Source organism: Dreissena polymorpha, chromosome 9 (genome assembly GCF_020536995.1).
Source record: "Dreissena polymorpha isolate Duluth1 chromosome 9, UMN_Dpol_1.0, whole genome shotgun sequence".
NCBI lineage: Eukaryota > Metazoa > Mollusca > Bivalvia > Myida > Dreissenidae > Dreissena > Dreissena polymorpha.
Window position 1 is genome coordinate 26,479,808 of NC_068363.1, and position 14,006 is coordinate 26,493,813.

The window sequence follows — 14,006 nt, forward strand, 5'->3', positions numbered from 1 at the left end:
GGCGTGTAGATTAACGGCTTGGTAAATTTCAATATTTGGTTATCCATCTAGGCAATTTTTTAAAGAGTTTAACAGTTTTCCTGCAGTGAACCCTTAACCACTTAGATACGTATTTTGACGCATTTGTAGTCCCTTACAAATTTACATTTAATTAAATACCTTTCTTACTAAATTCAAGTTTTAAAGGCTTCATTTCCAACCCTTAGTTACTGATGAGCAGCAAACAGCATAAAACCTTAACAGACTGCGAGTTTCTTGCAGGCTGTTCTGGTTTTATGCTGGTTGCAAAAGCCATTTCCACTTGGCTTCTTATGGGGGAAAGAGTTTAACAGTTTATTTAAAAACAAACAAGATTCAGGCTCATAAAAGTGCATTATGCATTGATCCTTGAAAGCAATTTTGTAATATTTTCTGATATTGTTTTGTTAAATATAACTATATGATAATTATTACTAAAATTTCTTGGTTCTGGGCTTTTTACTGCTTGGTCTGGCTATCAAAGTACTTGAGACAGTTGCCCTCCTGGGCGTTTATAGAGAAATATCAGTGAATTATGCCTGATTATGCACTGTTTCAAACAGTGAAATTATCAATTTACTGTGAAGTGAAGTCGTTTTCATGACATAACAACATCATTATTTCAGCAGAAAAATACAAAAAAATCATTTGCAATCATACAATAAAAAGAAAATTTGTTGCATTTGGTAGAATATCGATTTTAATGATCACTAGTGAATTAAAATAGATATTCCACCAAATCAAACAAATATCCTCTATGTCATTAATTTTAAGTTGTATGTGTCCTCCACAACATTAACTTTTAGTTGAATGTGTCCCTCACAGCATTAAATTTTAGTTGTATGTGTCCTCCACAACATTAACTTTTAGTTGTATGTGTCCTCCACAGCATTCACTTTTAGTTGTATGTGTCCTCCACAGCATTAACTTTTAGTTGTATGTGTCCTCCACAGCATTAACTTTTAGTTGTATGTGTCATTCACAGCATTAACTTTTAGTTGTATGTGTCCTCCACAGTTCAATCAGCACAGCTGGTGAAGATCACAGACTTTGGTCTTGCCAAGCTCCTCGAGTATGATGAAGACCATTTCCAGTCTTCTGGAGGCAAGATGCCGATCAAGTGGCTGGCACTGGAGTGTATCCAGAATAGAATCTTCACACATAAGTCAGATGTGTGGAGCTTTGGTATGTACTCTTTCAGGACACCCGGGCTCCATATTTACCAACCAATTCTAACATTTACGAATAAAATATATCTAAGAATCAAGCAATACACATCCAGCCTAAGAAAAGAACTGACTACAAATTTTGCTTTTCTTATAAAAAAATTATTTTAAATGTACAATTGTGTTGTTCGAGGTGTTCAATTTCATGTAATATTCAACTGTTTTATACTATTTGAACTTGATAGTTTGAAGGATATTTATATTTGGATACTTAACTCTAAGAATTGGTTGGTAAATTATTTTATCACATGCTATACCCTGTTTTCAATATAATACAACCATTACATATTTTTTTTTATAACACCTGTGTAATACAACATTTTTAAGCGTTTTCATTGGCTTAGTTTTCGTTTATTGACCAATCGCATTTTGTTATTTTGCTTTGTAAAAGCCGAGGCATTCCAAATGACATCAGGAAATGTAAACAATATTCGAGATTAATCATTATGTTTGCGTAAATATTTATTAAATTTGCTCATTTAAAAGCATGTGATAAAACAGATCTGACACTCGTTGTTATATCATACCATATTTTATTAAACTCGTCCAGTAAATTCGTCTAGGCTCATGAAACTTCATAGGAACATTGATCATGATTGGCAGATGACCCCTTTTGATTTTCAGGTCACTAGGTCAAAGGTCAAGGTGACAGTGACAAAAAATGTAATCACACAATGGCTGCCACTACAACTGACAGCCCATATGCATGTTTTACAAACAGCCCTTGTTGAAATTGTATTGTTTTCTGTGTATGTCTGAAATCTTGCAGGCAATTACTAATTCAACGTATCTACCCTCTGCTGGTATTATAGATATTTTTGACTGAATGGTATATTGTTCAAAAGTCAATTCTCTAAAGGGCATCTTACCCAACTAAAGAAAACAATCTTAACGACTCTTTATGCAAGTTCATTGATCTTAATTTCCTTTAAGGAGGTTAAGACTGAATTTTCCATAACCCTGTTGCATACATTCCATTTGCAGGTGTTACAGTGTGGGAGCTGTTCACATACGGAGGTCGGCCATACGAGTCTGTGAGGGCAAGGGACGTGCCAGAACTGCTGGAGAAGGGGGAGCGACTCCCCCAGCCCCCGATATGCACCATAGACGTCTACATGATCATGATCAAATGTGAGTATGCATCATGACAGACGTCTACATGATCATGATCAAATGTGATTATGCACCATAGCTGCTACATGATCAAATGTGAGTATGCACCATGATAGACGTCTACATGATCATGATCAAATGTGAGTATGTACCATAGACGTCTACATGATCATGATCAAATGTGAGTATGCACCATGATAGACGTCTTCATGATCATGATAACATGTGAGTATGCACTATAGATGTCTAATGGGCTTAGATATCAGTTGTATGTCCTATTTAGGTGGAAAACATCATTTGATACAGAGATCATCCCTTTTCCCACTCAGAAGCAAAGGGAAAATGTATTTGAATATTAAATAATTGTTGGTGAATAGGGATCAGTATTCGAATATAAATGGGTTGGTGAATACGGGTCAGTATTTAAATATCAATGGGTTGGTGAATATGGGTCCGTATTTGAATATTAATGGGTTTGTGAATACAGGTCCATATTTGAATATTTCAGGCTGGATGTTAGATGCAGAGAGCCGTCCATCATTCTCCGAACTTGCAGAGGAGTTTGCAAAAATGGCACGTGACCCAGGACGCTACCTCGTTATACAGGTAGGAGAGAGCTATTATTATACCCGCTTATCACCGTGTTCAAATAACATTGAGCTTACCTCTGCTAAAACGAAGTTTAAAGGCAGATGCTAAAAATGTTGTCCCAGATTAGCCTTTGCAGTCTGCACAAAGAGATGAATTGCTTTTACCTAAACTGGATTTCTACTTTAGAAGAGACTTCCTTTAAAAGAAAAAAATCCATAACTGCGGAAAGTGTTGTCCCTGATTAGCCAGTGCAGACTGCACATGCTAATCGGGATGACACTAGCCAGTGCAGACTGCACATGTTAATCGGGATGACACTTTGTGCACATGCTTTAAGCCCCGTTTTCACAGAGTGTGGCTGTATTGCTTTAAATTGGACTGAGCGCATAATGGCTGTAACGGATGTTTTTCCATGCACAGCACACAGTGTTACCGCTGTTATGCATTCAGTGGCCTATTGGAGTTGCTGTGAACTAATTATTTGTGTTCTGTTGGACTGCATATTCATCACATGTTTGACCTGTTACAAAATGTTTAGTATGGGAAAAATACAAAGTAGTTGTAAGAGAGTATTTTTGTTCTGGAACTGAACATAATTATATATAGAGATGCCTTAATGTAATAAACTGTTAGTTTTTTAATGATTTTTACAGTGTTAGTAAATTAACAAGTCTTACTATAAATAGTTGGTGTGAATAATATATCCAAAATATGTTTGCATGTCTCATTAGACTTTATTTACAAGCCATTTTTTTCATTACATAAATTTGCCCGAAACCTGTCTTAAAAAATGATGTAGGTGTTCTACAATTCAATCTGTTTCAGCAAGTTCTGAAGTAATTTTGTGTAACAATGGCTAAATGGGTTTGGCTAATTGGGTTCATTCAAGTTATTTGGCTTCTTTTAGGTAGGAATGACAAAGGTATCAAACTAAATGCTCTGCACTGATAAATTGTATGATTTCCTGTGACTCTTTTAGGTGTTTTCTCCCACACTTGTGGAAAATGGTAGATTTATTTTTGGGGGAAGTGGGCAAACATAAAATTACAGAAATTTTAATACTCTAGTACTAACTGTTGAAACAACAATTATTAAATAAAATTGCTCAATATTTCATTTGCTAATAATGTGTCATTTTTACTATATTCAATTATTCATTTGCAAAAACTAGCCTAGCAAAAATTGTTTTGCCTATACATTAAGACTATATTTGTTGTCATTTTTACCATTTTCCACAGTTGAAAAAGTTGTAAGAGCACAAGTGTTCATTGTTGTTGATTTTAAGTTATATCCCATCAATAAAGACTTCAAATTTGGCTGTGTGTCCCAAAATGTGTGCTATATTTTCCAGAATTCCCTCTGAATATTTTTTATTTTATTATTTTAATTTCACAATCAACCTCTTGTTATCCTCTTTTTAAGAGAGTATAAAACGTAAGTGTTATATAAAAATGCCTTTATTTGTTAACACTCGACAGACAACCAAAGTATTGACCTTTGGTAAACGCTTTATTTTTTTATGCTGAATGAATAAACCTATATTTTACAAAGTATTCTATTTTAACGTATCAATACCACAACATTTTCTTTCCTCTCTTGCAACTTTAATTGAACTAAGAAATCATCTAAGAAACGGACAAGCATTAAAGTGATGTCATGCCTTCAAAATGACTCAAACAATGAAACTGGGCCATGCTCTGTAAAAGGGGGTTTAGTGTATGTGTGTAAAGTGTTGTCCCAGATTAGCCTGTGCGATCCGCTCTGGCTAATCATGTATGACACTTTCGGCTTATATGATATTTTTCCTTAAAAGAGAGTCTCTTCTTAGCAAAAATTCAGTTTAGGCCAAAAGTGTCGTACCTGATCATGCCTGTGCAGAATGCACAGGCTAATATGGAATGAATGTACGTACATGCATTAAACCCCCATTTTACAGATCATGGCTCTATTAGATTTTTCATATTTGGTTTATACCATAGCATGGAAATAAATCCATGTTTATCCCGAAAAGGGGGTTGCTATGTTCTATATATGAAATAAGGGGGGGTGCTTTGTTCTGTATAAAATATAAGGGGGTTGCTATGTTCTATATATGATATAAGGAGGTGCTTTGTTCTATGTAAGATATAAGGGGATTGCTGTGTTCTATATAAGATATAAGGGGGTTGCTTTGTTGTCCCCTACCGGTTTCACCGGAGGGGACTTATGGTTTTCGCTCTGTGCGTCTGTCTGTCTGTCTGTCAAACTTTTCTGGATCCTGCGATAACTTTAAAAGTTCTTAATATTTTTTCGCGAAACTTGAAATATAGATAGATTGCAATATGGACATAATGCACGTCATTTCATTTTGTTCCTACGTCAAAAATTATGGTTGCTATGGCAACAAATAGACTAGAAATACTGCTGAAAATTGTGGTTTTCTGGATCTTGCGATAACTTTAAAAGTTCTTCATATTTTTTATGAAACTTGAAACATGGATAGATGGCAATATGGACATTATGCACGTCATTTCATTTTGTTCCTACGTTAAAAATTCTGGTTGCTATGGCAACAAAAAAATATATAATCTGACAATCGTGGAATTTCTGACAATGGTGGAGCCGGTAGGGGACATATATTGCTTGGCAATAGTCTTGTTCTATATAAAATATTGTGGGTTGCTATGTTTTGATGTGGGTGAAGGATAGAGATATGCAGGATGTAGTGATTTGAGTTTCTAAGGTCACATCTATAGTTGGGGACGGTGGCTTATTTGTAGTTCAAAAGTTGTATCAAAAATTGTCTGCAATACAGAAATAGGTCAGTTTTATTAGTTTGTTATATAAGCATTACTTGGCTTTGTTCAACCTCTGCATTTTTTTTAAAGATTTGAATTACTGCAAAAACAACCAGGGCAGTTATGTGTGTGGGGACATGCTTTGCAATTCGGAAAGTGTTTATTTCATACACTACTCAAAGATGAAAACACATGTAGTGCGTTCTTCCATATGAGAATTTAAGATGAATCAATTGAAAACCTGAAGTGTTTCCAATATTTTTGTATACAAGTGTTAACTACAAATAATCATAAACTAGTACCTTTTTTTCCTTTTGTACATAATTTCTTTTCTTTTTAATGCATTCCTGGTGTATGCATTTCACATTCACAGAAAGTGGATGTTTAAAATTAAGAACAAAAAAAATCAAACAAAGAATATCAAGAAAATTTAGTTCATCTAGTAGTAAAGTTTAGGTTTTGTATCTAGCTGTATTGCATGCAATCTTTGCTACTACAAGTTGATTTGTTATGTACAGACAGTAGATATTCTATATAATTGAACACTGCGCATGTTTGGACACTGCATAGGGGGATGAGTTGAAGAAAATCCCGTCCGAGGAACTGTTAGACTCCTCAAGTAAAAACCACCTCGGGAATCTCATCAATTTAGAGGTATCACCCGTGAAGTGATAAGGCACCATGCTTACCAAAATGGGAGCACTCTGATTATGGGTCCACAAAAAATGGGCCTTTATTTTGCTTTCTTACCCAAAAATATTTTAATATTTTTATTTAAAACAAACTCAAAGATTTAAGAGTCTATTTTTACCCATAAGAGTAAGATTTTTTTCCGATAAAAGTTTAACTTTTCTCAAAAGGGCACTGAATTTTCCAAAAAAAATCTTGATTTTTTAAGTTTGTTTAAATTTTGTTTAAATTGCATATCATTCCCAAAATAGCAGTATTGTTTTCCAATTATAAAAATGCATATTGGTATTTGACAAAAATTATTTAATGTGTGTTTGTTCGCAAAGGGTATTTAGTTTTACAAAATGCCATAAAATGAATTTTCATCCAAAATTTTATAATAATGTTGTTTTTTTCCAAACAAGAATGTTCATTGGGATAATATCTTGCTTGACCGTTTTGGTTGGCATGGGACCTTAGGATTGGAGAGCATGAGCATAGCGGATATGGACGTGATCTTGAAACAGTGCATGAAATTTGCATAACGACGACTGGGCGTAACAAAGTTGTATCGGCTGAGCTTTTGTATATAGGATACAATAGTTTGGCGCTCAGTCATCAGTACATATAATCAATCCTTTGTTTTATAGCGTTTGTTTTGTCAGGTGACAGTATGTCCAATGTATTTAATGTTTGTGAACATGTTTCTAGCCAAGGTCTAACATACCTTTTACATTCTCATTGCTGTATTTATCACCCAGTGTTCTGCCATGGATATGGTCTTGGGGGACAATTTAGGGCTTCAAATGTTTATAAAAAGTATGGAAAAACAAAAATAAAACTCTAATAAGTGTTTACCTTAACTTCTAAAATCAGTCTGTATTACTGGCCCTTGATTTATTTTTTCTTATTGTCACATAATTTTACACTCGTTTAAACATGAATTTGTTAAGCTGCTTTAAAAATTTAAGTATTTAAACTTTATATTAGAGGTTTCTGTTACTATTTTTGTGATTTAAAAGTAAAGATTTGAACACTAAACACTCAAGTTTTTGTTTGTTTTGGTTGTTTTCTAGAAGATTTCACAGTCAACTTTTTAGAAAAGTGCATTTTGAGGTTTCCTTTTTGTTTTTATTGTTACTTGGGGTCACTTAGGGAAGAAATATGGCATTTGGAAATCATTCTGGCTGTTACCAAGTTCGCCAATTTTCTTTATTGAGCACTAAGGGGAAAAATAAAAATGGATTTTGTTTTCATTGGGCAGTTAGTTTAAACCTATTTATTTTAGCTTGATTGCATTGGAAGCCTAAGGTTATATAAACGTGCTCGAGTCCCTTTCCTGGGCCTAGAATCATGCAGTACTTTTGTCTTTGTGGGAGATCTAAAGAACGCTCCCATGGTTGGGATCGAACCCATGACCTCCCTGTCGCTAGGCTGACACCATATTCATTACACCACGGCTACCTGTGGTCATCGGGCAGTTGACATGTGAAGCTATTTTTGTAGGTTTGGTAATGTCCCAATGTCTTATTGGATGATATAATATCATCTTACTAATAAAATGTTTATGTATCAAAAGGATGCCACAACAAATTAAAAAATGATAAATTCATTTATGTTCTTCATTGATGTAACTAATCAAATGTAAAATTGAACAGATTATTAAAAAATTGTATTTGCTTGTTCATGCGAATATCCTTTTCTGCACGAAAGGCTCCAAACCAAATCCAAGTCAGAACACTATATATGATCACCTGTATTAGATATGTATTTGAGCCATTGTGAAAAAGGGGTTTAATGCATGTGTGTAAACTGTTGTCCCGGATAAGCCTATGCAATCCACACAGGCTAATCAGGGACAACACTTTCCATCTAAACTGAATGTTTGCTAAGAAGAGACTTTCTTCAAACAAAAAATATTAAAGCGGAATTGTCATCCCTGATTACCGGGTGCGATTGGCTTATCTGGGACGACTCTTCATGCACTTGCATTAAACCCGTTTTTCACAGAGCAAGGCCAATTATTATTGATATGTACAAACAGATTTTAGTATAAGGGACTGTTTTTCACTTCTTCAAAAGCATTTAAATTGCAGGCTGTACGTCAACATTCTGAACACATGTACTTTCTTTGAAGCCAGCTTGGTTTACATGTACTTACAGTTTAAGTCAAGGGTTTACCATTGAACACTGACCATATTATATGCTTGATTGGGGAAGTAATTTTTTATGATACATTCAGTATAAGGGTTGAGGGTGAAATAACACATACAGTATAAGGATTGAGGGTAAAATAACACATTCAGTTTAAGGATTGAGGGTGAAATAACACATACTGTATAAGGATTGAGGGTAAAAAAACACATACAGTATAAGGATTTAGGGTAAAATAACACATGCAGTATAAGGATTGAGGGTGAAATAGCACATACAGTACAAGTATTGAGGGTGAAATAACACATACAGTACAAGGATTGTGGGTGAAATAACACATACAGTATATTGAGGGTGAAACAATGGTATCTTTTACAACAATGTTATACAGATTCAACCGTTTCACACTCAAACCCTAATTTATTATATTATGCATTTGATGTTGTTTGCTTTTGCTTGAAATTGCTAATATAAATTAAAAATCCAGTGTTGCTTGTACCCTTGATTTTGGGTGATTTTTTGTTCCAGAATAGATGGGGTTGTGTGAATATTAGTGTGATGTTTTTAGGCTCAAGTTAAATGTAGTATTGGTAGTTAGGATATACTGTGCATGGCATTTTCTATAAATGTGTGACCTTGAGTTAGTAGAAATGCAATTAGATCGGCAGCTTGAAAGTTTGGCAAGAATCTTGTGAGATACAGTTGTCAGAACTGGTTTATTGAATTGGCAAAGATTATGAAAATGGCATGGCACTTTATTGTACCGGTACATAAAATAATATTGCTTTGAAATAGAAAAAAATCCAGTTTTTTAAGTTTGTAGGAGAAAATCTCCTGTTTGAATCATGATTTTCACATTATTTTCTGCCTTTTTATCATGCTCATGCAGTCAGATTACTGTATCTCATACCTTCTTCTACGTTTGAATTGAGAGACTTTATAGTTCTCAAGGCTGTTTTTCCTTCCCAAGCATGGGCCTTGTAAAGGCCCCTTCCCCAGGAGAAAGGCCCCTTCCCCATAGAGAATTTCTTTAAACTGGTGCAATTTTCCCCAACTTTTAATCTCACTTTGGGTAATTTCTTCCCCTTTTTCAGTTTTGTTGGGAAAAAAAATCCCCAAAATGGTAGGCCAGGCCCTTTCCCCAAATGAAGAAAAAAAAACCTGGTTCTTGTGCCATTTGATACATGTATTTGAGGTTATTAATGAATTGCCATGGACATGTAATGTAGTGATATGTGTTATGGCAAAAAAAACAGCAGCCATATCACTGTAGAAATCTTTTAATTGCAGAATGACTGTTGCTTAGATGAAATATTTCATCATCAACAGTTTAGTAATAAGATCTGCTTGATTTGGACCATATTTTTATCCCCTACCAGTGAAACCGGAGGGGACTTATGGTTTGCACTCCGTTTGTCAGTCAGTCTGTCAGTAAGGCAGTCAGTCAGTCAGTCTGTCTGTCACACTTTTCTGGATCCTGCGATAACTTAAAAAGTTCTTCATATTTTTTCATGAAACTTTAAATATGGATAGATGGCAATATGGTTATGCACGTCACTTCATTTTGTTCCTTTATCAAGAATTTTAGTTGCTATGCTATCCCATATATAAAAAAAATCTGACAAAAATTGGTGGAGTTTCACAGGTAGGAGACAATATTGCTTGGCAATCTCTTGTTTCAACTAAATTGTACAATTGGTGATTCCCATATTGTGTAGTTTGAGAGTGGTAACCAAGTATCATTTCTTAATGAAATTGTGGTGATTTTGCTGGGGAAACCTGCTGGAGTTGTTGGTTTTAATAGCCTTGACAACAACTATAGGTATACAAAGGAAGATACAATCAGGACTTCATACATCCTGACCCATCACTTTTAATATGTCCACAATCAATCGTGGATTTTTTTTGGTCAAAATCAGGACTGAGTACTGCTTTAATAGTGTTTTCTCTGTAGAACCCAACAATCTGTGTTTGTTATGCAAAATAATTGTTTGGTTCAATACTTTGTAAGCATTTCAATTCAAACTTTTATGATCATTCATAAATCAAGGGTCCATTTCTTGAAAGGATGAACATTTCAGAAAATGTGCTCACTCTATGCATGTTCAATTTTGTGCACAAATTCATGTCAATCCATGTTATTTAACTTAGCCTTAGAAGGTGTCATTCCCATTTGTGATTAACTATGAATTGTGGATTAATCAAGTGGTGGCTGTGGTACAGGGTTGTTATTATCATTTAAAAAACAATATTACCATGCACAATAATATTATTATTGTAAACGTTCTTTACTACAAACTTACACTATTTTTAACGATTAATTTTGTCAGTATTAGAATAATGACAACCCTGTATATTCCTCTGAATGTGCTTTGTATATTGATGGATCATATGCTGTTGTTGTTGTTGTTGTTTCAACTGATCTGCATGTGTTTTATCATTCATGTACAAAAACCATTTTTCTGAATAAAAATTGTGATCATTGATGCATATTTAATATTTCAATTTCAACTTTGTGGTATGTATGCATAATATTTTGCTGCAGGACATTCTGTTGACCAAACAAGGAATATTATAAAAAATAATAGACTATATATTGTTATGTACAGCAGTTTCACAAGACAAGGATCGCCCTCGATTGCTATGTAAATAACTGACATAACTGAAGGTTGTCAAGGTGAGCGATGTTTTGGCCAAAAAAACACTTTCGGCCTGTTTTCACCAGCCCATTCCTAGACTTTAAAATAAAGAAACAGCTGGTATCCCAGAAAAAACACTTCTGACTTTGAAAATGTACACGCTACAATTAATGGTGCCAGTAACAAATTGTCCTAAATGAAGAAATATATAATGTGGTTAATGCCATGTTTGACTCAATTTATTTGGAATTACTGGATATATTAATATTTTAATTTAAAGAATATTATTCATTCTAAGTCTGAATTTAAAACAAAATGTAGTTTGAATAAAGGCCCAGCACTGGACAGGGGTATATTGATCCAAGACTTAGGATTGACCACTAATGCTGATCAGTCCTATCTTGCTGTGCATCTTTCTCCACAAAGTCTTACGTTCTTATAGTGTTATTGCCCATATTTGTTTCCAGGGAGACACGCTGATGCGATTACCAAGCATCTCGTACGATAAAGATGAGCTTGCACGACACCTCAGTGTGGCCGGTGACGGGGATGAGATTGTCATTGAGGCTGATGAGTATCTCCAGCCTGCGCCGCCACCACCTCTGGAGGCCGAGAACAACAACTTCAAGGTGAGGCAGTTGAAGTTTAAGAATTACTTAGGTTTAAGGATTTACCACTCAAATGCATTTTGAGTCATTTTTTGTCCCTTGAAAAGTGTACCTAACCCTTTCCCGCTCAGAACAAAGTGATAATGACTATATGCAACAAGCATAAAACTAGAACAAAGTGATAATGACTATATGCAACAAGCATAAAACTAGAACGAAATGATAATGACTATATGCAACAAGCATAAAACTAGAACAAAATGATAATGACTATATGCAACCAGCATAAAACTAGAACAAAATGATGACTATATGCAACCAGCATAAAACTAGAACAGGTTATTATGCTGTTTGTGGCTCATCAGTACCTTAGAGTTGGAAATGAAGGCTTTAAAATTGAATCTTATAAGCAAAACATTGATTTGGTTTAGCAAGGGATAACACACATATCAAGGTGCGTATCTGAGTTGTATAGGGTTCAGTTTTAGAGGAGGTGGATATTTCATTAAAGCTGTTGCAAGGTTTTAGATGTCCTATTTGGGTGTGTCTTCTCTAGCTAAGCTGGTTTCCAAGGTGTAGCACATTTAGAGCAAAATTGCTTTGCCTTTTTTAGGTGATTCTTACAAACATTTACGGGATTAATTGGTTGCAAATTTAGGTTGAAAGTTCATGCTGATTGCCTTGGAATCTAATGGTAAACTTAATAAATAAGCGATTGTTGTCCTGGATTTAAAAAGTGAAAGAAAATCTTAGTAAAACATGTTTGTCTACTGGGTGACACTAAACAGTTTCAGTTTATAGCCTCATTCACATGCCAGTGTATTCTTCTCCAGCAACCAATCAGTCCTGGGGCGTCCAATCGTCCCTGGAGAGAGAAGCGTTACGGTCACTTGGAGTCTGCAGCCGCTGCTAAGCAACACAGGGACCTGTCACCTAACAGCCGTCTCCGTGGAGACAGCATAGCGGGGCGGTACAGCTCCGACCCAGTAATCAAGACATCACGGCCACCCAGAGGTAATGTCAGGCTTCTGTTCATTGCTAGTGTCCTTGGTTATGAACAATACACTGGCACCCAGAGGTAATGAAGCAACTGAGAAAAACTTTGTAGTTACTTGCTAGTAGGCTTTGTTGTTTTACCAATAATGTGCGCCATTTTAAACTTCTTTGGGTTTTGCAAGAATTGATGATCAAGGTAAAGTATTCTTAGAAGTGTTTCCAGGTATATAAAAATTCTTGAATGCTATTGGAGGATTCAATTAAATATAAAGGAATGTGCTATTAAGACTGATAAACCTTCAATTGTTTTATTCTATTAATAGTTTAGACATCAAATACAGCTTAATAAAATATAAGGCACTAGATTGAGTGCTTAAACATGATTCTTAGTGAATTTTATCAATGAAGAGTACATTTGATTAATATACTCAACGCCCAAATTTTAAAACAACTCAGGACTGTTTAATTATTCAAATATATAGTTCACATTTTAAAAGCAATACATATTATTAACACTGTGTTTAAATTGCCATAACAAAAATATGTTTTCCTATCTTATATTGAAAACATATCAGATATGCCCTAATAACCCAGAACTCCCAATCAATGGCCAACACCTTGAAAATTATTCCTGCTTTTCAGATACTGTAGATGGTCCAGTGCTCTTCAGGAAGTCCCCTACAAGTCCCTCAGACAGCGCCCCGCCCCCTAGATACGCCCCCTACCAACAGGGGCTGGACTTTGCCAGGGTACAACTACCTCTTGATGAGGATGACTATCTGCAGCCCAAGTCTGCCAACCCAAAGGCCTACCTTGAGCTAGAGAACAATAGAGGTAAAGCATGCAATTTTTGTTCCTGCTTTATAAAGTACTGGAAAGCGGCACTTTCCCATAGGAGGAAAATCTAAAAATTTCCCAATTACTATCAAAAAACAAAACCCAAATGGAAGGTTGCCATTTTTATTAAATGAAACATGAAATTTCTTTCACTATGCAGAAAATATAATATTGACACCTTAACAACACTTAAGTCATCAATTTTAAAGTTTTTGTTAGCAACAAATAAAATACTTCAATTTCCCAATCTAAAGTCTTCACAATGCAAATTTTCCCAATTTCTTTTTTTTGGCGCTAATTTATCCCAATTGGGCTTGTAGCGGTACTTTTCCCATTGGGTAAAGAAAATATCCAAAAACATGTTTGGAACTTAAAAAC

The 14,006-nt window shown here is 34.9% G+C and overlaps 1 protein-coding gene across 7 annotated transcripts in view; it reads left to right on the top strand.

The window, feature by feature from the left end:
- Positions 1-14,006, top strand: part of LOC127843704 (epidermal growth factor receptor-like) — a 308,235-nt gene that overhangs the window by 287,295 nt on the left and 6,934 nt on the right. For 6 of the 7 annotated variants that reach the window (XM_052373429.1, XM_052373428.1, XM_052373433.1 and 3 more), the window contains 7 exons: positions 1,036-1,203; positions 2,229-2,375; positions 2,866-2,963; positions 6,296-6,379; positions 11,655-11,816; positions 12,629-12,809; positions 13,434-13,625. In XM_052373429.1, the coding sequence (XP_052229389.1) occupies positions 1,036-1,203; positions 2,229-2,375; positions 2,866-2,963; positions 6,296-6,379; positions 11,655-11,816; positions 12,629-12,809; positions 13,434-13,625 (1,032 nt within the window). The remainder of the gene's footprint in view (positions 1-1,035; positions 1,204-2,228; positions 2,376-2,865; positions 2,964-6,295; positions 6,380-11,654; positions 11,817-12,628; positions 12,810-13,433; positions 13,626-14,006) is intronic. The other variant, XM_052373430.1, reaches the window with a different exon arrangement.